Here is a 26,072-nt window from a genome sequence, read left to right as displayed (position 1 = left end):
CTTATGGGTTACAATGGCTTCCCCCTCCCAAAACTTCCCTCCCACCCACAACCCTCCCCTTTCCCGCTCCCTCTCCTCTTCCAATCACATCATGATTCATTTTCAATTCTCTTTATATACAAAAGATCAGTTTAGTATAAATTAGGTAACGATTGCAACAGTTTGCCCCCATATAGCAACACAAAGTGAAAAAAAAATATTGTTGGAGTACTAGTTATAGCATTAAATAAGAGTGTACAGCACATTAAAGGCAGAGATCCTACATAATATTTTTTTAAAAATTAATTAATTTTCTATGCCATTTCCAATTTAACACCAGGTTTTTTTTTCATTTCCAATTATCTTTATATACAGAAGATCGATTCAGTATATAATTAGTAAAGATCTCATCAGTTTGTACCCACGCAGAAACACAAAGTGTAAAAATACTGTTTCAGTACTAGTTATAGCATCACTACTCATTAGATAACACATTAAGGACAGATCCCACATGGGATGTAAGTACACAGTGTCTCCTGTTGCTGAGTTAACAATTTGACACTCCTGTTCATGGCGTCAGTAATCTCCCTAGGCTCTAGTCATGAGTTGCCAGGGCTATGGAAGCCTTTAGGGTTCGCTGACTTTGATCTTATTCCGATAGGGTCACAGTCAAAGTGGAAGTTCTCTCCTCCCTTCGGAGAAAGGTACCTCCTTCTTTGATGGCCCCGTTCTTTCCACTGGGATCTCACTAACAGAGATCTTTCATTTAGGTCTTCTTCTTTTTTTCTTTTCCATGGTGTCTTGGCTTTCCATGCCTACAATACTCTCATAGGCTCTTCAGCCAGATCTGAATGTCTTAAGGGCTGATTCTGAGGCCAGAGAGCTATTTAGGACATCTGCCATTCTATGAGTCTGCTGTGTATCCCACTTCCCATGCTGGATCTTTCTCTCCCTTTTTGATTCTATCAGTTAGTATTAGCAGACACTTATCTTGTTTGTGTGATCCCTTTGTTTCTTAGACCTATCCAAGCCATCGAATGTGAACTGAAATTGATCACTTGGACTAGTGAGATAGCATTGGTACATGCCACCTTGATGGGATTGTATTGGAATCCCCTGGCACATTTCTAACTCCATCATTTGGGGCAAGACTGATTGTGCATGTCCCAAATTGTGCATCTCCTCCCTCTCTTTTTCCACTCTGAAATTTAACAGGGATCACTTTTCAGTTAAAATTTAAACACCTAAGAATAATTGTGTGTTAATTACAGAGTTCAACCACTAGTACTAGAACAACAACAACAACAACAACAAATACTAAAAAGGATAAAGTATTACATTGTATATCTAGAGTCAGGACAAAAGCTGATCAGGTCATTGTTTCTTATAGTGTCCATTTCACTTCAACAGGTTTCCCCTTTGGTGCTCAGTTGTCACCGATCAGGGAAAACAAATGATATTTGTCTCTTTGGGACTGGCTTAATTCACTCAGGATGATGCTTTCCAGATCCCTCCATCTTGTTGCAAATGACTGGGTTTCATTGTTCCTTACTGCTGTATAGTATTCTATGGAGTACATGTCCCATAATTTCTTTTCCAGTCTACTGTTGATGGGCATTTGGGTTGGTTCCAGGTCTTAGCTATTGTGAATTGGGCTGCAATAAACATTAATGTGCAGATGGCTTTTTTATTAGCCAAATTAATTTCCTTTGGGTAAATTCCAAGGAGTGGGATGGCTGGGTTGTATGGTAGGGTTATGTTCAGGTTTCTGAGGAATCTCCAGATTGACTTCCATAGTGGCCTAACCAGTTTGCATTCCCACCAACAGTGGGTTAGTGTCCCTTTTTCCCCACATCCTCTCCAGCATCTGTTGTTGGTAGATTTCTGGATGTGAGCCATTCTAACCGGGGTGAGGTGAAACCTCATTGTGGTTTTGATTTGCATTTCTCTGATTGCTAGTGATCTTGAACATTTTTTCATGTGTCTGTTGGCCATTTGGATTTCCTCTTTTGAAAAATGTCTATTGAGGTCCTTGGCCCATCTCTTCAGTGGGTTGTTTGTTTTGATGTTGTGGAGTTTCTTGATTTCTTTGTAGATTCTGGTTATCAACCCTTTATCTGTAGTATAGTTTGCAAATATTTTTTCCCATTCTGTCGGTTGCCTCTTCACTTTCCTGACTGTTTCTTTTGAAGTACAGAAACTTCTCAATTTGATGCAATCCCAAATGTTAATTTTGGTTTTGACTGCCTGTGCTCCTGGGGTCTTTTCCAAGAAGTCTTTGTCTATACCTATATCTTGCAGGGTTTCTCCAATGCTCTCTAATAATTTGATGGTTTCAGGTTGTAGATTTAAGTCTTTAATCCACGTTGAGTGAATTTTTTTGTAAGGAGAAAGATATGGGTCTTGCTTCAAGCTTCTGCACATGGAAATCCAATTTTCCCAGCACCATTTATTGAATAGGCTGTCCTTATTCCAGGGATTAGTTTTGGGTCTTTGATCAAATATATGTTGGCTGTAGATGTTTGGATTGATTTCTGGTGTTTCTATTCTGTTCCATTGGTCTATCCATCTGTTTCTGTACCAGTACCATGCTGTTTTGATAACAACTGCCCTGTAGTATGCCCTGAAATCTGGGATTGTGATGCCTCCGGCTTTGTTTTTGTTGTACAAGATTGCTTTGGCTATTCGAGGTCTACTGTGTCTCCATATGAATTTCAGCATTATTTTTTCCAGATCTGAGAAGAATGTCTTCAGTATCTTGATTGGTATTGCATTGAATGTATAAATTGCTTTTGGGAGAATATACATTTTGATGATATTGATTCTTCCAATCCATGAGCATGGAAGATTTCTCCATTTTTTGGTATCCTCTTCTATTTCTTTCTTTAAGTTTTTGTAGTTTTCATCGTAGAGATCTTTAATGTCCTTGGTTAAGTTTATTCCAAGGTATTTGATTGTTTTTGTAGCTATTGTGAATGAGATTGATCTTAGAAGTTCTTCCTCAGCCGTGGCATTGCCTGTGTATACAAAGGCTGTTGATTTTTGTGCATTGATTTTATATCCTGCTACTTTGCCAAACTCTTCGATGAGTTCCAGTAGTCTCTTGGTAGAGTTCTTTGGGTCCCCTAAATAAAGAATCATATCATCTGCAAAGAGGGATAGTTTGAGTTCGTCCTTCCCGATTTGTATCCCTTTAATTTCTTTTTCTTGCCTAATAGCTCTGGCTAAAACTTCCAGAACTATATTGAATAGCAGTGGTGAGAGTGGGCATCCCTGTCTGGTACCAGATCTCAGCAGAAATGCTTCCAACTTTTCCCCATTCAATAGGATGTTGGCCATGGGTTTTTCATATATTGCTTTGGTTGTATTAAGGGATGTTCCTTCCATACCCAGTTTGCTTAGAGTTTTCATCATGAAAGTGTGTTGTATTTTATCAAATGTTTTCTCTGCATTATTGAGATAATCATATGGTTTTCCTTCTGCAGTTTGTTAATGTGGTGTATCACATTGGTTGTTTTGCGAATGTTGAACCATCCCTGCATACCAGGGATAAATCCCACTTGGTCTGGGTGGATGATCTTTCTGATGTGTTGTTGCATTCTATTGGCCAGAATTTTATTGAGTATTTTTGCGTCTATGTTCATCAGGGATATTGGTCTGTAATTCTCTTTCAATGCTGCATCTTTTTCTGGCTTAGGAATTAAGGTGATGCTGGCTTCATAGAAAGAATTTGGGAGGATTCCCTCTTTATCGATTGTTCTGAATAGTTTGAGAAGAATTGGAGTTAGTTCTTCTCTAAATGTCTGGTAGAACTCAGCAGTGAATTCATCTGGTCCTGGGCTTTTCTTTGTTGGGTGGGCCTTTATTACTGTTTCAATTTCTGTGTCAGTTATGGGTCTGTTTAGGTTTTCTATGTCTTCCTGGCTCAATTTAGGTAGGTTGTATGTGTCCAAGAATCTGTCCATTTCTGATAGATTTCCCTGTTTGCTGGCATACAAGTCCTTGTAGTAATTTCTGATGATTCTTTTTATTTCTGTGGTGTCTGTTGTTATGTTTCCTTTTTCATCTCTGATCCTGTTGATTTGGGTCTTTTCTCTTCTTTTTTTAGTTAGTTGGGCCAATGGGGTGTCAATTTTGTTTATTTTTTCAAAAAACCAACTCCTTGTTTGGCTGATTTTTTGTAATGTTTTTTTTGAATTCAATCCTGTTGATTTCTTCTGTGATTTTAATTATTTCCCTTCTTCTACTGGGTTTGGGTTTGGTTTGCTGCAGATTTTCTAGATCCTTGAGATGACTTGAAAGCTCATCTATTTGGTGCCTCTCCAATTTCTTGATGTAGGCACCTATTGATATAAATTTTCCTCTTAACACTGCTTTTGTTGTATCCCATAGGTTTTGGTATGTTGTGCTGTTATCCTCATTTACTTCCAGAAAATTTTTGATTTCTCTTTTAATTTCTTCTATGACCCATTGTTCATTCAGGAGCATGTTGTTCAATCTCCATGTGTTTGCACGTGCTCTGGGGATTCCCGAGTTGCTAATTTCCAATTTCATTCCTTTGTTGTCTAAGAATTTGCATGGTATGATTCTAATTCTTCTGAATTTGCTGAGACTTGCTTTATGGCCTAGTATGTGGTCAATCCTAGAGAAGGTTCCATGTACTGCTGAGAAGAATGTAAAGTCCTTAGATGTAGGATGAAATGTTCTGTAGATATCTGTTAGATCCATTTGGGCTATAGTGTCATTTAAATCTACTGTCTGCTTGTTGATCTTCTGTCCTGTTGATCTGTCTATCTCTGAGAGTGGAGTATTGAAGTCCCCCAGTACTATTGTATTGGGGTCTAAGTCTCCCTTTAAGTCCCTTAACAAGTCTTTTAAATAAGCTGGTGCCCTGTGATTAGGTGCATATACATTGATAATCGTTATATCTTCCTGTTGAATGGATCCCTTAATCATTAAATAGTACCCCTCTTTGTCTCTCCTGACAGTTTTTGTGGTAAAGTTTATGTTGTCCGATATTAAGATGGCTACGCCTGCTCTTTTTTCATTTCTGTTGGCATGGTATATCTTTTTCCAGCCTTTCACTTTCAGTCTGTATGGATCATTGCTGGAAAGATGAGTTTCTTGTAAGCAGCAAAAAGATGGGTTTTGTTCCTTATCCCAATCAGCCAATTGGTGACTTTTAACTGGACAGTTCAAGTCATTAACATTCAATGTGACTATTGAGAAGGAGTAACTTTGCCCTGCCATTTGCCAAAGATATTTTCTAATATCTGGTTTGAGATTCCTGTGATCTTTTGCTGTGAGGTTTCTTTCCTTTACCTTCTTTCCTATTGGTGACCGTGTTTCTGTGTTTCTGTATGTAACACATCTTTAAGCATCTTTTGCAGGGCTGGACGAGTGGTGACAAATTCTTTCAGTTTCTGTTTGCTGTGAAAGGTCTTTATTTCACCTTCATTCACAAATGAGAGCTTTGCAGGATATAATATTCTGGGCTGGCAGTTTTTCTCTCTTAGTACCTGGGCTATATCTCGCCATTCTCTCCTGGCTTGTAGGGTTTCTGATGAGAAGTCAGCTGTAAGTCTAATTGGAGATCCTCTGAGAGTAATCTGAAGTTTCTCTCTTGCACATTTTAGGATCTTTTCTTTGTGTTTCACTGTGGTGAGTTTGATTACGACGTGTAGTGGTGAGGATCTCTTTTGATCATGTTTATTAGGGGTTCTATGAGCTTCCTGTACTAGGATGTCTCTGTCCTTCTCCAAACCTGGGAAATTTTCTGCTAGTATCTCACTAAAAAGGCCTTCTAATCCTTTCTCCCTCTCCATGCCTTCAGGAACTCCTAGAATCCAAATGTTGGGTTTTTTAATAGTATCCTGTAGATTCCTGACAGTATTTTTTAGATTTCTGATTTCTTCTTCTTTTCTTTGATTTGACTGTTTCCTTTCCTGTTCTCTAATTCCAATATTCTCTCTTCTGCTTCACCCATTCTGTTTTTAAGGCTCTCTAATGTGTTTGCCATTTGATCTGTTGAGTTCTTCATTTCATTGTGGTTTTTTGTCACTATCTCAGTTTCCTGTTCTACTAGTTGTTTCATTTCATTTTGATTCCTCCTTAATATTTCATTTTCACGGGAGAGATTTTCTATCTTGTCCATTAAGGATTTCTGTAGTTCAAGAACTTGTTTTTGAGAACTTCTTAATGTTCTTATCAATTTTTTGAGATCTGCTTCTTGCATTTCCTCTATCTCTTCATCTTCATAATCTTGCATTGGCGTGTCTTGTTCACTTGGGGGCGTCGTAGTGTCTTCCTTGCTCTTGTTACTTCGGCTTCTATGTTTGTTGTTTGGCATGTTGGAGATAATTTATGGGTTTTTTTTTTTTTTCCGCTGTGGTGTTTTTTTTCTTGTTATACTATGCCTCTAAGTGAGCTGTCTGCTTTGTTGGATTCTTAGGGGCTGTGATGGGTGTGGCCAGAGAGCTATGCTTGATTCTTCAGGTTTAAGGCTGTGCAAAGAGCGACTCTCCCAGATTGCTCACTCCCTTGCTCCTTGCTGGATCGCTCTCTCTCTTTTTTTTTTTTTTTTCACTCAGTTGGGAGTGGAGTTGAGGGTAGTTGAAATCTGGCCTCTGTGAGTATTCGTTTGATCTACCCCTGGGACCACACACAGAGTTTATGCAGCCCTCAATGTGTTCTCGAGTTTCGCTAAAGTTACTGAGTTTGGCTGCGCTTTACATATGTAAAATCACGGTGCTCTTTGTTTTGCTTGGTGAGTGAAGGGAGAGGCTTCTCCCCCCCCCCAATGTCTCGGGTTTCTGAGGTCTTTGTCTTACCCTCCTCGGTTCCCGCGCTGGCGAGATTCTGTGGTTCTGGCTCGTCTCCCGCCGCTCGGCTCATCTCGGTTGGTTTTCCACGCGGTGGGCTCCCTGTAAGTCCTCTGTGTCACATCCACTAGATCTGGAAGCGTTTCCTCTGCAGTTTTTTTCTTGAGTCTTTTCCTGAGGCTACAGTAATTCCACTTTTATGAAACTTTATTTTCCCAAACCTAGGCGCACGTCCTCACTATCCGCCATCTTGGCTCCGCCCCCCCATTTAGATGTTTCTTGATGTAAATCTAGGTGATACCATTATTTCCTATGTATTACTCTCAATATTTTTCTATTGTCTTGTTAAAAATTCTAACAGGCTGTCATAGACGGAGGTAAGAGGCAGGTATGAAATGTTTTCTTCCTATTTCAGACAAGCATATTCATCTTATGCCATGAATCTTCATCAAAATTGTCTAGGTTAGTTGTTAAAAATGTGCATAACATATTTTTACCAGAACTATTAAATTAGCACTTCCAAAGGCAGATTTGAGAATTGTATTTTTAAACAAATTGTGGGTATTTTCTTGCTCTACCATAATCTTCTGAAATGGTTACTTACGTTGACAGACATAATCATCTTCATGCCTAGAGCTAGAATGGGGTTATAAAGGTGACTGAGATTTTCCCAGAAATTAAAGAAAATATTCAACCATATTTAATATCTATCATATAATACATTTGTTCATTTTTATTTTCTAATTGAAACTTATTTATTTGAGAGGCAGAGAGGGAGGCAAGGAGAAAGAGAAAGAGAGAGAGAATGAGAGAGAGAGAAAGGAAAGAGAGATCCCAGTTTTTAAATACACCCCAAATGCCTACAATGAACAGTGGCTAAGGCCAAAACCAGATTTGGAAACCCAGTTCTGATATTCCTCAAGAATGACAACTATTTGAACTATCACAGCTGTTTCCCAAGGTCCACATTAATAGGAAGCTGGAATCAGGAGCCAGATTCAAGAGTTGAACCTAGGCACTCCAATATTGGATTGTCTTAAAGTGTCTCATTTACTCATATTTAATGTGATATTGATTTAATACATTATCATCTTATTTGGATTTTTAGACCTTTATTTATAAATGAGCTTAGCTTTGACTTTAGAGGAAAGTGAATTTGATAGTTTTGTATTTTAGGGGACTGATGATTTCACAAAATTATTTGGCACATATCCTTTTTTAATAAGATTTATTTATTTTTGGCCGGCACCATGACTCAATAGGCTAATCCTCCACCTGCGGCGCTGGCACCCTGGGTTCTGGTCCCAGTCGGTTGCTCCTCTTCCAGTCCAGTTCTCTGTTGTGGCCCAGGAGTGCAGTGGAGGATGGCCCAAGTGCTTGGGCCCTGCACCCACATGGGAGACCAGGAGAAGCACCTGGCTCCTGGCTTCAGATCAGTGTGGTGCACTGGCTGCTATGCGCCGGCCACAGCGGCCATTGGAGGATGAACCAACGGAAAAGGAAGACCTTTCTCTCTGTCTCTCTCTCTCTCACTGTCCACTCTGCCTGTCCAAAGATAAAAAAAAAAAAAAGATTTATTTATTTTATTTTATTTTTTTTTTCATTTTCTTTTATTTTTTTTAACTTTTATTTAATGAATATAAATTTCCAGTATACAGCTTATGGATTACAATGGCTTCCCCTTCCCATAATTTCCCTCCCACCCGCAACCCTCCCCTCTCCTGATTTACAGAGAGAGAAGGAGAGACAGAGAGAAGGAGAGAGAGGTCCTGCATCCCACTGGTTCACACCCCAGTTGACCACAGTGCTGTGCTGTGCTGAACTGAAGCCACGAGCTCGGAGCTTCTTCTTGGTCTCCCATGTGGGTACAGGGGCCCAAGGACTTGGGCCATCTTCTACTGCTTTCACAGGTCATAGCAGAGAGCTGGATTGGAAGTGGAGCAGCTGGGACATGAACTGGCGCCCATGTGGGATGCCAGGACTGCACGCAACGACTTCACCACTACGTCACAGCATCGGCCCCAGCACATATCCTTTTTGATCATGATTTTGGAGAGTTTGTGTAATATGCATGTGTTTGTTTCTTTAAGTTTTTAAATCATCTATAATTCTACAAATTTTATATAAGAATACCAACTTTAAAAATATCCCAAGATCATCAATTATGTTTGATCAACACTTTCTCTTAAATGAGGTTTTTAAAGATATTTTAATAATATTTGTTATCTAAGTTTTTAAGAACCATATTATTATTATAGAATATTTATCTTTACTCTGTCAGCACAAAACTTCAGTTTTTTTCATTAGCAAAATAAGGAGCATCTCATATATTGGTAAGTTCAGGAGTATTTCAGCCTCTATGTATATTGGCAGCTTTATGGTGTCATCAACAAAAGGCTTGATTTCATTTCTCTGCTCTGAATCCTCCAAACTGAATGCTTGACTTGGGTACTTCTTTGTTCATCTCTAGGAAAATGGAGAAAAACCAGTTCTCCCAATGAAATTAAAAACAATCAAACAAACAAAATCCTCCCCTTTATTCTAGTTGATATATATTGTTTTACCCAGCAGGTACTGAGACAATGACAATCAGTAAATAAAAAATATGTTGATTGACTAAACTATCCAGATCCTTCTTAAATATGGCTACAAGTACAACATCAATAAGAAGGGAAAAGGAAAATTGATCTTTTCTTACCAACTAAAAGATTTCTACAGTAATACTTAGAACATTTTAAATATCTTAGAAGAACATTTTCTACTTCATATATTATAACAGTTTTTAACCAGCAATTAATTTATTCATTTAAAAATATTTATGGAACACATAAAATTGATTTCAATGAGAATTACTGCAACTTTATAATGCAATTTTCTCATTCTTAAGATCTAACATTAATTAACTTCTCTATGTGCTTGAGGTTGACTTCATTTTTTTAACTGATAGTATTTTTTTCACGTCATTGATAAAGAATAGACTTCTCTTGCTTTCAAACAAAGTAATAAATGTTAAAATTAATTAAATGCCTACTCCATAATAGGGACTGTGTTAAAAACATTATCTCTATTAATTCTTCCAACAATCTTATTAGTTATTATAATATCCACTTTCAGATAAGGAAACTGAGTGTCAAAGGCTTTATTACTTTTCCAAACTTACAAGGCCTATAGGCAGTAGGTTTGGAAATTGAATACAGGTCTGGTCTAACTCAAACCCCATGAATATAGGAGAAGGTAACCCTTCTATCACTCTATTTCAGTGGTTGGGACCTACAAGTCAAACCAATAAATTACAGACTAATAGAACAAAAAATACAGAGAACTCAGTGATACATAACTCAAATGGTATTGTTTTAAAGAGATTTATTTATTTATGCAAAAGGGAGAATTAGAGAGAGAGAGAGAGAGAGAGAGTCTTCAATCTTCATCTTCTGGTTCACTTCCTAAATGGCTGCAATGGCAGGGCTGAGCCAGGCTGAAGCCAGGAGCTTGGAACTCCAACCAGGTCTCCCACATGTGTGACAGGGGCCCAAGCACTTTGCCATCATCTGTTGTTTCTCTGCATGTAGTAGCCAGGAGGTGGATTGGAAGAGGAGTAGTCAGGACTCTGAAATGGGACATCAGTGTCACAAGCCAAGGCTCATTCTGCAATGCCCTAACGTAGGGCCCTCAAAGGAACCTTTAGAATTGGGCCATAAGATACTGTTTAATTCAAGCCTGTTAAATTGGGAGTGAAATGACAAGACAAAGAAAAAAGGTTATGGCTTTCTGGAGTAAGTTGAGGAAAGATAAATATATAAGAAAAACAAGTGGAATATGGGTTGTTTTAGTAAGGGTTGTTTGTACAGGGACAACTGAGTATCAACTTTCAGTCTCCAGTATTATAGCTTGTTTTACTCCTCTTAGTAGAGGAAAGGGGAAAGAAACATTCATCAAGAGAAATTTATACTCTGCTTCTGTGCAGGAAGAAGGATGGTAGAGAGATTTTCCTGTGTCTGCTGTTTCTCAAGTATCTTTAGCTCAAAGTATGTTTTGAGTGTTGATTACAATTGCCCTCATCCACCAACTTAGCTTCTCAGAACTATTGACTTTTATATACACAAAGACTGACTTGAATAAGTTAAACTTTAATTTTTTTCTCTGGATTTCCAGAGTTCTATTGACATTTTCTCAGCATTTAGCACTAGAACAAAGTGTGCCATCAGATTAATGTTTACTTTTTTCTTGGAGGATTTTTGTAAGAAATGTCATTTACATTTTGATTCAAAAAGCTGACAGGGACTTAGCTAAATAAGAATTTTCAGGACTATTGTTGTTGTGTAGTAGGGTAAGCTGCCACCTGCATTCCATATGGAGACCAGTTCCAGGCCTCACTGCTCCACTTTTAATCTAGTTCCCTGCTAATGGCCTAGGAAAAGCAGTGAAAGATGGTCCGAGTGCTTGGGCTCCTGCCATCCACGTGGGAGATCTGGAAGAAGCATCTGGCTCCTGGCTTTGGCTGGTCCCAGCCCTGGCCTTTGCAGCTATTTGGGGAGTGAACAGACAGGTGGAAGATTGCTCTTCATGCCTTATCCTTTCTCTCTGTAACTCAACCTTTTAAATAAATGAATGAGTCTAAATAAAGGAATAAATAAATTTTTCAAATAAATAAATAAGTCTTAAAAAATTTTCCTTAGTTACTTTTCCAAAAAATACAATATAATCTTTGAGAGTACAAACAATATATCAGTCATTCTAAAAAATTACAAACAACATATCAGCCATTCTAAAAAATATTAAGAGAATAACATCAAATTATTCATAATTTAATCATCAATATATAATCGCCGTTATAATGTTTACAGATTTATTTACATATTCATTTGAGAGACTGACGGAGAGATCTCCATCCACTGGTTCACTCCTCAAATAGTTGGAATCGCTAGGACTGGTCTAAGCTGAAGTCAAGAACCATGAGCTCTATCTGGCTCTTTCATGTGAGTGGCAGGGATACAAGTACTTGCACCATTTTTTCCTGCTTTTTCAGCAGCATTAGCAAAATGCTGGGTCACAAATGGAGGAGCTCAGACTTAAGCCTAGGATTCAAGTTTTCCAAGTGATGGCTTAGTGCTCTGTGCTACAATCCCCTCAGCTTTTGTTATAATTTTTTTAAAATATGTTTTGTATTGTATTACTTTTATTCTTTGGTTTTTTAAAACCCTAAAGTAAATATCTGAATATGTTTTACACTGTAGTCAATGAGTTACACTTTTCAAATGAATTTTAAATGTTAGTTATTTTTGTTTCTTTGAAAGAGAGATGAGAGTAAGAGACAAGAAGAGAGATCCACTTGCTAGTTCATTCCCCAGATAGCAATAGATGGTCCTGGGCTAGGCTGAATACAGTAGCTAGGAACCCAACCGGCATCTCCCGTGTGGACGGTAAGGACCCAAGTACCTTAGCCTTTACCAGCTACCTCTCATAGTGCACATTAGCAGGAAGCTGGAATCAGAAGTGGAGTTAGCACATGAATCCAAGCACTGTGATATGGAATACAGGCATCCAAAGCAGTGTCTCAAGCCCTGTGCCAAATGCCTGTCCTTCAAATGCTTTTGGAGGAGGTGCTACCAGTAAAAACAAACAGTATATTTTGATATCATACATGGATTCTCAGTAGAGTAGAAGAAATCCAATTGTGCTTTCTGCTTGACACAAGCACTGTCTAATAGAATTAAAAAGCAAAAGATGTTAGATGGGAGACTTATCTACTGCAGATTAAGCTGACAAATATAGCACCTACATTGCATGTCAGAGTGCCTATCGGAATCCCTACTGTTCTGCTTCCCATGCAGTTTCCTGTTATTATATATGGGAAATCAGCAGGTGATGGTCCCAGTGCCTGTGCCTCTGTCACTCATGTGGGAGACCTGGGTAGAGTTCCTGGATCCTGCTTTGGCCTGCTCCACCCCTGTCTGTTTCAGTCACCTGTGGAGTGAACTAGTGAACAGAAGCACCCCCTATTCCACTTCTCTCTTTTTCTCTCCTTCTCTCACTCTATTTCTTTCTCTCTGATGCTCTGGTTTTCTAATAAATAAATAAATCTTTTCTAACAAGTAATGGAATGACAAAGCAGAGCCTCATCATCTTTCATAATGATATTTGCATCATTTGACATATCAATTGGCTTTAAAAAGCCTCAGTTCTGTTAAGTGGAAGGGCCAAGAATTAGGATTTTGTGAGACCAAATTTTGTTTCCATTTCCTAGAAATTGATCTAATTTCTGAAACAACAACAGTATGCTATTAAAATTTAGTGCATTATTGATAAGCTGTGTCTTGGACTACTATATCACTAGTAAAATAATATTTACATTTTAGAAAGAAAAAAAGATTGGTGATGAAAATTTAGACTGGGAGAATAAATATACAGAAGATTATTTTAATATTTTAAAAGATATAATGAAGATTTAACTTAGTGGAGACTAATATTGAAAAAAGTAGTAAAATTTTGAAGTACCTACTAATTGCTGCTTTGTGTATTGTTTTACATAAATTTTGTATTTCAAAATCTTCTACCAAAAAAAGGCTAGCAAATGGTACTCAGTAGCATATAGAAAACCGTTTTATAAATTAATAAAATATATAGTGGAATGAAAACAACAATAACACAATATTAATTGATGTTAACACTTAATACTCTTAATATCTTAATACTCCATATCTTTTCAAGACAAAAATAGGCAAAGATTAAAAATAAGCAGGATTTTAAAACAGTAAGTGGAGTAAGTAGAATGTACACAATACCTCATATCTAATATTATACTTAATGTAGAAAAATTAGATGTTTTCTGTCTAAAAATCAGAAAAAAAAAAAAACACAGAATGCCCACTCTTGCCACTGTTATTTGACATTGCACTAAAAATTACAACCATGGTAACTAGGTGAGAAAAAATAATTTTTTCACCCAGATTAGAACTAAAGAATTAACACAGGGCAGTGGATTAAGTTGCTGCCTGCCATGGCAAAATCCCATATGGGTGCCAGTCAAACTGATTGCACCACTTTTCATCCAGCTCTTTGCTAATGCACCTAGGAAATCAGTTGAAAATAGACCAAGTGCTTGGGCCCCTGCCCCTGTGTGGGAGAACTGGAGAAATTTCCTGGCTCCTGGTTTTGGTCTGGCCCAACTGCTGCTGTGGTGGCCATTTGGGGAGTAAACCAGCAGATAGAAGATCTCGCTCTCTCTCCGTCTCTGCCTCTCTTTCTAGCTCTGCCTTTCACATAAATAAAATAATTCTTTAATTTTTTTTTCTTAAAAAGTAAATTAAGAATATCTTTTTTTTTTTACTGATGGCATGGTCATTCGTATATATATATATATATATGTGTGTATAATTATTAGAATTCACTACAAAATAGAACTAAAAATTACTTAAGGTGGAAAAACATGATTGACATGCATAAACAAGTTGTATATCTATAAATTTTAAAAGGCAAGGTCATTTATATATATTTATATATAATTTTATTTTTTTTAAATTTCCTAACTTGTTCAGTATTAGGTGTTTCAATTTTGTTATTAGAAATTTTGGCTTAAGCATGATCCAATTATTTCAAAGGGCATTAGCCAGAGAAAACATTTTAATTCTATTTTAAATACACATGCATAATTCCATTTTTTACAGTAAAATATTTTCAAAAATCTTACATAAATTAGATTTTAGTCATTCTAGCATCAGAGGGTTCTGCTATATGTTAAATAGCCTGCTAATTTATTTTAAGAAGATAACACAAGCCATCTTAGAATGCAGAATAATCTTACTCTGTCCAAATTCAAAGCTTGGCTCTACCACTTTTAACCTGAGTAGCCTGAGGCAAGTTAATTACCTATCAGCTCAATGTCCTCATCTTTGAAAGGAAGGTAATGATAATTGTAGGATTATTGTAAAGTTTAAATTAGATTAATGTACGTTAAGTGCTTAGCAAAATGCCTGGTATAAAATGTGCTCCTAATAAATATTAGTTAATAAAGCAATGCGATTTAAATATTCAGTACTATTAAATTAATATTATTAAATCTTTGGTGATGTTAGTTCTAGAAGAATTACTATAAACTGGGAGACTTTGGAATTGCTTAGCTGCTTTTCTTACTTAATCTATGTTAAAGAAACAGAAGAAGGCTTCAAGTTTATTAAACTTAGGTAGAGAACAAATGACATTTAAACTAATTAAAATAGTATAGGAGAAATCAAGGACAGATGGACAAAAGGCTATTTAAATAATTACAAATTAGACATAATATACTAGATTCACACCTAGTGCCATGATTTCTTAGGGAAATATCTTGAGTGAGAAATAGATATAAATATTGCTTCACTGAATCGTAATACGTATATGACAATATACCCTTCTTTCTCCATGTAATGAATATTGTCGTCAGTCCCTCACTTTGTGACATTAATATCTCTGCTTTTTAAGAAAAATAAATGTGTATTATGATGTCTACATTTTAAGGAAATGTGGCAAAATGTTAAATAATTGTTAAATATTGAAACTAAATAATAAAAAGATCGATATGGAGAGTTGGCATTTAGCCCAGTGACTAAGACATTTGTCCCCTGCATTGAAATGCCTTTGTTCAATTTCCAGCTCTGTTTCCTGACTTCAACATCCTACCAATGCAGATCCTAGAGGGCAGTGGTGATGACTCAAAAATTGAGTGCCTGCAACAGCTGTAGGAGACCTTGATTGCATTCTCACTTCCGGGCTTCAGCCTGGCCCTGGACCAGCCCCAGTCATTGTGGCCAGATGGGGAGTAAGCCAGTGAACGAGCACTTTCTCCTTGAACATCTTTCTCTGTCCCTCTGCTTCAGTTTAAAAAATATTTAGGAAGAAAATGTGCCATTTCCTTATGCGTTATAAGAAGCAGAACGTTATTGCTATGATTTGATCTGTTTTGTGATTTGGCTTATCAACTCAGGCTGAGTCCTTAATAGGAGCAAGAGGGTATAAATTTAATCCAATGATGGTGCTTAGAAATTGGCCTCCTGAGAGATTCTTTGGTTATTGGGAGCAAATCCTCAAAAGATAGTTCTCCTGAGAGGGTTGATTATAAAAATCAAGGTGGACCACTTCACTCTGTTTCCTGGCTCACTGTTTCCCACTGCATGTACTTTGATATTGGCATCTACCACCCTCACCAGATGCCCAACCAATGTAACCACCCAATTTTGGACCTGACCCACCAAAACTATGAACCGAACAAGCCTCTTCCTTTTGTAAAGTTAGTTGTCTCAAGTATTTCATTGTAGTAATGAAAAGTTGGCTAGTACAGAAAGCTGGTATTTGAGGAAGGGGATAATTACTGTAATGATACGTGAAGATGTGAAGGACCCTTTGGAATTGATTTACCAGAAAATTTGAAAAATGCAGGAGCAGCAAACTAGAGAAAGCTAGAATATTTTAGTGGAGGTTCATGAGCGATTCCTGTGAAAGTTTAAAAGACTAGAAGGTTGACAGAAGTGTGGACAGTATGATGATGAAGTTTTAGATGGAAGTGAGGATTATACTGGTAACTGACTAAAAAGGCCACCTGTTATGCCATGGAAAAGAACCTGTCTTTATCATATCCAGTCCATGATACTTTGTGGGAGGACAAACTTAAAGATGATAAACTCTTTTATTTGGAAAAAGATATTTCAAATCACCAAAATGTTCAGGTTGTGAAATAGTTGTTCTTAGCTAATATAAATAAGGCTCACATTAAGAATTAAGAGCAAAAATGGGAAAATTGAAATATTTAGAAAATTTGCACCCTGTGCAGAGAAATAATACAAAAACACATAATTGAGACAGGAAAATTCTCTACCAAAGTTTTGATGGAGGGACTACTTGCTATGACGACAAGTGCAAGTAAAATGATACATGTGCTAATAGAAAATGGTGGGGGAAGTATTTGAATGATGTCTGAAATCTCTAAGACTACTTCTACCATCATAGGATCAGGGGTTTTGAAGCATAAATTTCTTTCAAAGATTTTCCAGGGCTGAATTCTTTCAGGAGAGAGCCCTGGGGTACTCTGCTTGACCAGGGCTAGCTCTGGACCCTGACTGGCTGATGAAGAGCTCCCAGGCTTCTGGAGCTGTGGTTCCAGCAGGCCCAGGTGACAGAGCTTGGGTTCGTTCACATGTTGCTGGTTTTGCTGAATATAGAATGCAAGCGTTATGAGGTCATGGTGACTTCCACTGACAGTTCAGAAAAAGCCAGGCACAATGGTGCCCAGGCAGAGTGGTGCTACAGAGGCAGAGCCACTATATGGAACCTCTGATGGAGTAAGAGTTAATGGAGCTATGGGATAGAAGTTACAGTGGGAACTCCAGAATGTCAGTTACCAGCAACATTATTTGGGAAATATCCTCACCTGCACATTCAAAGGATGGACTTGGACTTGGGAAGTGTAGCAAAGGTGAGACTTTAATAGCAGTCTTGCAAGATCAGGCATCTGGTAGGAAGGCACACTCAGCAGTTACAGATATTCATACCCTAGCATCCAGGTCCCTCCTCTAGATCCTCACTGGCTGACTACTAGGGGGTTACCATCTTCCCAGATGTCGCCTAAGATTTATTATCTTCATCTGTTTTAGTTTTGCTAAGTTAACCACCCATAATGTTCTGTTTGTTCAGTACCCTGTTTGCTTCAGGACTTCCCAGGTGCTTGTATTTTGCGTTTTGTAACCTGTTATGCTAGCTAGCTACTTGTAACTCTCCGCACATCAGCAAGCTGTTATGCTAGCTAGTTGTTAGTAATTTTCTACTCACAGCTGAACACTTTACTTTGAAACTGAACTAAATGTTTTTGCTCCTCACACATTATACACCACTGAGGGAAGCTACAATTAAGGTGCCACTCAAGCCATGGAAAGCCACAAATAACAGTGTGGAAAACAATCTAAGAGAACAACTATATGGGCTGGGATTAGCAAAATCATAGGACTGGGACTGCTTAAGTCTGTAGAAGGCCAGACTCCACTATAGTATTTCCCAGATACCAGCCACAAAGCTTTAGGGTTTAATGTTTGCTCTGCTGGGTTTTGGTATTGCTTTAGTCTAAGTGTTACCCTGTTCTGTAATAGGGATATGTACCTTGTGCCTGATCCATTATTGTATCTGAGAAGTATGTAGCTTGGATTTTACAGACTTACTGTGGAAAACATTTGCCTTGAGCCTCACATGAGACTCTGGACTTTTGAATTAATAATTCTGAACGATTTGGAATAGAATGATTTTATGCTGTGAGGAAAAACATGTGTTTTGGGGATCCAGAGGTCGAATATTATGGTATAAACATGATTTTACTTCCAAACCCATGCTGAAATATAATCCACAGAAGTATAAGTTAGCTGGAATAAGAGAGCAGAAACAATCCAGTTATGGTGTTTAGGGGGTATGTCTAGTGGGAGGCCCTTAGGTCGTTGGGGGCATGTTCTTCAAAGGTAATTCTTTCAAGAGATCTGGCTATAAATGCCAGTGAGGCCCCAACCACTCTCTATGATCCCGTGTTGGACATGTAATCTTTGATCTGCAAGAGTTCTACCATTGCACACATCACTCTCATCAGACAGCAAACTAATGGGGCAACTCAATCTTGGACTTGTACCTCCAAAACTTTGAGCTAAGTAAATCTTTTATTACTAAGATAGTTTCCCTGGATATTTTGTTGAAGTAGTGAAAAGTTGACTAATGCAGTTGTTGCATTTAAAGGAGTATATATTTTTTTCACCTCACAAGGGATGAATCCATTGAATTGCCTCTTTAGAAAAGCTCTCCATGGACTGGTGAGATGGCATTGGTACATGCCACCTTGATGGGATTGTATTGGAATCCCCTGGCACGTTTCTAACTCCACCATTTGGGGAAAATCCGATTGAGCATGTCCCAAATTGTACATCTCCTCCCTCTCTTATTCCCACTCTTATATTTAACAGGGATCACTTTTAAGTTAAAATTTAAACACCTAAGAATAATTGTGTCTTAATTACAGAGTTCAACCAATAGTACTAGAGCAAAACAAAAAAAAATACTAAAATGGATAAAGTATTACATTGTACATCAAAAATCAGGACAAGAGCTGATCAAGTCACTGTTTCTCATAGTGTCCATTTCACTTCAACAAGTTTCCCCTTTGGTGCTCAGTTAGGTGTCACTGATCAGGTAGAACATATGATATTTGTCCCTTTGGGACTGGCTTAATTCACTCAGCATAAAAGCGAGAGAACGATCCATCAAGGGAAGTGGGATACACAGCAGACTCATAGAATGGCAGATGTCCTAAATAGCTCTCTGGCCTCAGAATCAGCCCTTAAGGCATTCGGATATGGCTGAGAGCCCATGAGAGTATTTTAGGCATGGAAACCCAAGACACTCTGGAAAAAAAAAAAAAAAAAAGTCCTAAATGAAAGGTCTCTGCGAGTGAGATCCCAGTGGAAAGAACGGGGCCCTCAAAGAAGGAGGTACCTTTCTCTGAAGGGAGAAGAGAACTTCCACTTTGACTATGACCCTGTTGGAATAAGATCTAAGTTGGCGAACTCAAAAGGCTTCCATAGCCTAGGCAACTCATGACTAGAGCCTAGGGAGATTACTGACGCCATAAACAAGAGTATCAAATTAAGTCAACAATAGCAGTCACTGTGTACTTACTTCTCAGGTGGGATCTGTCCTTAATGTGTTGTCCAATGTGAAGTAATGCTATAACTAGTACTGAAACAGTATTTTACACTTTGTGTTTCTGTGTGGGTGCAAACTGTTGAAATCTTTACTTAATATATACTAAATCGATCTTCTGTATATAAAGATAATTGAAAATGAATCTTGATGTGAATGGAATGAGAGAGGGAGCGGGAGATGGGAGGGGTGCGAGTGGGAGGGAAATTATGGGAGGGGAAGCCATGGTAATCCATAAACTGTACTTTGGAAATTTATATTTACTAAATTAAAAAAAAATAAAATAAAACATGTAAATGCAAAAAAAGAAAAAAAGAAAAGCTCTCCATGATTGCACAACATGGTGCAGCCTATGTCTTCAAATTTGTCAATTTAGAGTTATAGTGTCAAATGAAAAGCAAATACCTCTCAACTTTGAAAATGTTTGTCCCAATATTTTTATTGCAGAGCCTCCTTCCCTAATAATAAGAGAGAGGAGTGAAGAATAACAAAAGAAAGGGAGCCAGGTCGCAGTTTTTATTTTAAAAATCTTTTTCAAGTCATACAAGTTTCATTTATTTCATTTATAGAGACTTAGGGACATATTGATACTTTCAACCTACCCTCCCTCCTGCCCACATTGTCAGGTCACACTTTAGAATAAACGGTGTCTATATGATTCTGATTACATTGCTGGTCTACCGTGTTTATTGGTTCGCAGTACATTTTGATGATGATAAGACAGGGGAGAGACAATAGGGGAGAGAAAAAGAGTCCACAGAAAAGGAGAGGAGGGGAAAGAAAGAGAGTAGAAACTTATAGAGTAATATACACTTCAAATGCTACTTAGATTAAAGAAAATAATCCTGATAATGGATTCAATCATTTTCAATTTCAGATGGAAAATTGGGCACACGTGGAAACCTCTTCTTCCTAGTAAAATGCACAGAATTAAATTCTCAATGAACCAGAGATTTTACAGAAAGTAATACAAGTGGATTCTGATTGCAGATTATTATCTCTTGTAACATATACTGCAAAGTAGATTAATTTTTCATAGGTTATTTATATAAAATTGGCAGATCCTAGAAGTTGTTTTGGTATGTCTCTCTCGCACCATTACTTTCAAAACATCTGTGTACTTTCTTTCTAGGTTTGTGTGTTGTAAATTGACTCTGAATTTTTTTTCAATTGGAAATTCTGTATTTAAGTTGTGCATTTATCCTATTCATTTTTATTGTAATTTGTGAAACATCTCTATTCATTTTGGCTTTCTTATTTTCCCTTACCATGTTTAAAGTTTAATCCTTTCCTTTTGTGTTCCATCCAGATCAATGCAATTAATATTTTTTCTGTTATTCCTTCTTTCAATTCTACTTGATGTTCTTTTCTATTAGATATAAAAATTATGCATTATCCTTCTGTCTCTGTGATCATTAAATTAACACTTTAATTTAATAATATTTTAATTCCCATTAACACAATTTAAATGACTTGTGTAATTATGATTTGTTTTCCTTACCAAACCCTTCCCATTCCATTCTAATAATCTTATTTTTTATTTTCTGAGTTTTTAAAAAGTTATATTTATTTATTTGTATTTATATGAAAGGCAGAGTGACAGAATCAGGGAGAGAGAGAGATAGACGGAAAGAGGGAATGGGCCATTATCTACTGGTTTATGCCCCCAACTACCTTGAGAAACAGCTATAATTAGATCAAAACCAGGAGCCCAGTATTCCATCCAGGTCTCCCATGTGGGTGGCAGGGACCGAAGTACTTGAACCATCACCTGTTACCAGATGTACAAGATGTACATTATCCTTAAGCTGGATTGGAAGCAGTGGGGCAACTGAAACTCAGGCACTCTGAGATGGAATACAGGTTTCTCAAGAGACATCTTAACCACTGTACCAAATGCCAAGGCATCATTTACATTTTAAGCAACAAAATCTATTTTTAAATTATAAATTTACTAAGTTATTTTCTTTATTGAATTTAATAATTCTCTAAAAGGAAAGTATCTTAGAATAATGATTATTTCCCAGGGATTTTATATTAGGTAATATTTCAATAAATACTTTGATATCTGGAAAATATAGTTACTGAGAGTTATTTGTCTCTTTTTACTGTGAAACTTTTAAAATGTATTGCAACATATATAAAATGATGAGTTCCCAGTTACCCATCATCCAGCTTCAGCAATTACAAGTGTTTTGGTAATCTTACTATTTACCCATCTCTCCTTCATGTCACCACAACAGCTACACAAGTTTAAAGTTCTTATTACCTGTAATATTTAATGTAAACCCTGGACATTATGCCATTTATGTCTTACTCTGCCCGTCTAACTGACAAGAATATTTTAAATTTTATAATCAGTAGGCCGTCCACCGCCATGGCTCACCTGGCTAATCATCCACCTGCGATGCCAGCATCCTGGGTTCTAGTCCCGGTTGAGGCGCCAGATTCTGTCTGGTTGCTCCTTTTCCAGTCCAGCTCTCTGCTGTGCCCCGGGAGGGCAGTGGAGGATGGCCCAAGTGCTTGGGCCCTGCACCCGCATAGTAGACCAGGAGGAAGCACCTGGCTCTTGGTTTCGGATTGGCGTAGCGCGCTGGCTTTAGCAGCCATTTGGGGGGTGAACCAACGGAAAGGAAGACCTTTCTCTCTGTCTCTCTCTCTCTCACTGTCTAACTCTGCCTTTCAAAAGAAAAAAAAAAATAATCAGTTGGCCACTATCATACCTAATAAAATCAAAATTAATTGCATGTTTTAATGTATTATTCAATCAGTCTTAAAATTTCTCAAATTGTCTTTAAAATAGCCCTTAACATCTAATATTTAGATTTAAATTCCAAATTTGTTCTAAGCTTTGCCTTTTGTTTTCTTGTTTGATAATTATCTTTTGTTTACAGTTTCATCTTTCCTTTTTTGTTCAATTCATTTGGTAAAGAAATTGAATAATTTGTCTTTTGGTAAGTTTTATATTTTTATATCTTTTAATATGCTCCTTTATTTTCTTTAAGCTGATAGGTGATTTGTGTATCAAATCTCAACAAATATACTAGTATTTGGTGACATATGCTGAGTAAAACTAAGATCACATTGTAGGTTTAGCATTCTCAACATAATCCTTCCATTATAAAATTGAGGTTTCAACATCTACTCATGGTAGCTGCAAGTATGAATGATAATTGTGGTTGAATGTCCAATTTTTGGATATAATTTTTCTCAGAAATCAAGTATAATTATAAAGAATGTTATCAGTTGATTTCTCATCTTTTAAAATCTTTACTTCTACATAAAGTTTTGCACTATACTTTTATTATACTTTGTGCTGTAAAATTCAATCAATGTGTATCAAGTTGTGTATTATGTGTTTTTAAATCTGTTTTCAATTGTTACCTTGTCTTTAAGTCATGTAACCCTTTCATGGAGATGACTTTTTCTATTATATCTTTCCATAATTCTCTACATGATTTTCTCTTTCCCCATTTTATTTTTCTTATTCCTCTGTGCCATTTACTAAGAATTTCTCATTTTCATTCCCTTCAATTATTTTTATTGATATCACTTTATTAATGCTATTATTATATTATTTTTTATCTCCTGCAATGTCAATGATGATAAATAACTCTTTCATTTTTCTGTGATTTAATATTTCTCAGAACCACAGTATTTTATTCATAGCCACATACATAAAACAAAAAAAACTATTCTAAATATTGTCTTATAATGTTTTATTCTATTTAGAATAAGGAGTGTTTGCAGTGACTTTTATTTTCATGTTTTCAAAATCTGTCATATGTGTGATGTTTAATGGCTGCTATAGTTGAGGAGGATTTAGTTACCCAACTGATGCAGAAATTCTAACCCTAATACCTATGTTAATGAGTTAAATGGAAAGTTGAATGATTATTGTGTAGGGGAGATGAACCTAGAGAGAGGTTCTTAGGTCACTGGGGCATGCCCTGGAAGGTGTTTCTCTCAAGAGGATCGATTTCTGTAAACCAAGTTCAAACTAGCCTGTCTGCATTCTGACTTGCCATGTGATCCTTTCTCCTCATGTACTATGTTGTCCACTTCCTTCTCCAGACACCAGACCTCTAGGGCTGCCCAGTCTTGTGACGAGAACCAACAAAACTGTAAGAAAAATAAATCTTTCTTCACAAATAAGTATTTAGGTATTTGATAGGAATTTAGTTGAAGTAATGAAAGCAGGTTAATAAAGTGAATACTCAATAATTTTATTGATTGTAATTAGATCAGTGATTGTAAATAGATAAAAGCAAGATTTGAACAGTGATAAAAATGACATGATTAAGGACATTGCTTAGGCCATGGGGCTTGAGAGTTTTCACTGTGTTTAGCAGAATAGCTAAAGCCTCAAACAACCAAAGTTGGGTAGGAATTACCAATTCTCTAATCTTCCCTGTTTGCTAGTGGTTTTATTTTCACAATGCTGAAAAGTGATAAAGTAGGGAAAGTCAGAATACAAAATCCAGATTCTTGGATGGATTATTTATGCAACTTAGCAAATTCTGGCTTGTCATTTTTAGGGTGCTACTTCTAATTTATATGTAAAATGATTAAGGCAAATAAATTATTAAAATAATATTAAAATAACAACAGAACAGATATTTCAACTCAGTATATGATTGCTTGTTTCAAAATTTATTAGGATTAATTACTCTACAGACCATTAAAGAAACATGGAACGCTTCACCATGCAATTCTGGCATAAGGAGTCTGAGTTGTGCTTGAACTCTGGTTCATATATACATTGGGTAGGTGGAAAATGGAAAACATTTTGACTGTATAAAACTGGAAATATTATAAATTGTTTTCTGAGAAAGTGACTGAAACTTTTAGCCTAATGGATAGCGTATTTTTGAGTGCAGCAATCAGTTAGATCAGTTTAGATCAGTTAGTTTTCATTTTTGAAAGCTTTGAGAGTCAAACTAAGAGTGCAATTTATCCTTTAGGCAATAGGAAATAACTAAACATTTTGAGCAGGTACATGACATGATAGAAGGTTTGTTTTAGAAGTATTGACCTATCAGAGTATGAAAAATGAATTGTATGATGAACAAGGATGGCTCTTGAAAAACTGATGAACTATCATAGAAGAGATCTTATTCTGCACAGAAATAGCACAATGCCTTTTTTAATAATTGATAAATAAACATTCAAGCATATAGTTAACATATAAAGGTAGAAAATAAAGGAGTAGGAAGCCATTTAAATTATAAGCTAACAGGAACATTCCTGACAAATATCCTTCATGGCGACCTGTTTACATTTTACCTCTAAGGCCACTCAGTGGAGAACAATCAGAAGGATTTTGAATTTAAAAATAAATTCAAACATTTTTCTTCATATTATCAATGCTGTGATGTTTTCTTAGACTATTAGAAATTTGGACAATCTATATTCGTGTTTATTTTCATTCAATGTATGAAGTGTCTGTCATATAACGTAATAATATTCAGCACTCATCAAGGTAGATTTTAGACATGATGCTGATTACCTGGCAAAATGAAGATGATGTTTTGGACATTAACCATTCTTCTACAATATTCTTATCTATTTTTTCGAAAACCTACACTTTGATCAGTTCTTCATATGATGATAACTCTTTGAAATATAATTTTTATGATAATAGAAAGATAATTCGGCCAGCGCCGTGGCTCAACAGGCTAATCCTCCGCCTTGCGGCGCCGGCACACTGGGTTCTAGTCCCGGTCGGGGCACCGGATTCTGTCCCGGTTGCCCCTCTTCCAGGCCAGCTCTCTGCTGTGGCTAGGGAGTGCAGTGGAGGATGGCCCAAGTCCTTGGGTCCTGCACCCCATGGGAGACCAGGAGAAGCACCTGGCTCCTGCCATCGGAACAGCGCGGTGCGCCGGCCGCAGCGGCCATTGGAGGGTGAACCAACGGCAAAAAGGAAGACCTTTCTCTCTGTCTCTCTCTCTCACTGTCCACTCTGCCTGTCAAAAAAAAAAAAAAAAAAAAAAAAAGGAAAAAAAAAAAGATCAGTTGGTCTTAATAAAAAAAAAAAAAGAAAGATAATTCATACTTGTTTCTAGTATGGTTATGTCAGTATTTTTATTTTTGATATCTGTAGCATAAAGTATTCCACATAAAGTCATATCAGTTGTTTGTAGCACTGTTATTATGGTCGTTTTGTGCTCTGTGAAAAACAAGTTTATATAAAATATACATTTATATATGTAAATATTTAAAACAATCATATAAATGTAATATATAAATATATGTATATTCACTCACACACTTCCAATTTTGTATGCTGTGTTATCAAGTATATTTCTTTAGGAAAGGACTTATGATTTATTTAAACATTGATAAAAAACAAATTTCCAGTTATACTTTCATATGCAATGAATGAATGTTTTCTGGCTCTATATAGGTTTGATCTTTGTTTAATATTCTGCTACTGACATTTCCTTAGCAATAAGGGCCATAGTACTTGTTCATATTTTGATATAAGTGCTGGGCATGTATTTCATAGGAAGATTTAAGACTTTCATAGAGTAATAATAGGACCAGCTCTTCCTAAACTGAATTAGCACTTAC

General features: G+C 36.8%; 1 protein-coding gene across 1 annotated transcript in view; it reads right to left on the bottom strand.

Annotated features, from left to right (window-relative positions):
- Nucleotides 1-21,878, bottom strand: part of LOC133759160 (small ribosomal subunit protein uS17-like) — an 81,884-nt gene extending 60,006 nt beyond the window's left edge. The window contains exon 1 of the mRNA XM_062190114.1: nucleotides 21,817-21,878. Coding sequence (XP_062046098.1) covers nucleotides 21,817-21,878 — 62 coding nt within the window. The remainder of the gene's footprint in view (nucleotides 1-21,816) is intronic.
- Nucleotides 21,879-26,072: the final 4,194 nt, after the last annotated feature.

This window comes from Lepus europaeus, chromosome 5 (assembly GCF_033115175.1).
Source record: "Lepus europaeus isolate LE1 chromosome 5, mLepTim1.pri, whole genome shotgun sequence".
Taxonomy (NCBI): domain Eukaryota; kingdom Metazoa; phylum Chordata; class Mammalia; order Lagomorpha; family Leporidae; genus Lepus; species Lepus europaeus.
Note: the sequence above shows the minus strand (reverse complement) of the source record. Positions and strands in the feature narration are given on the sequence as shown.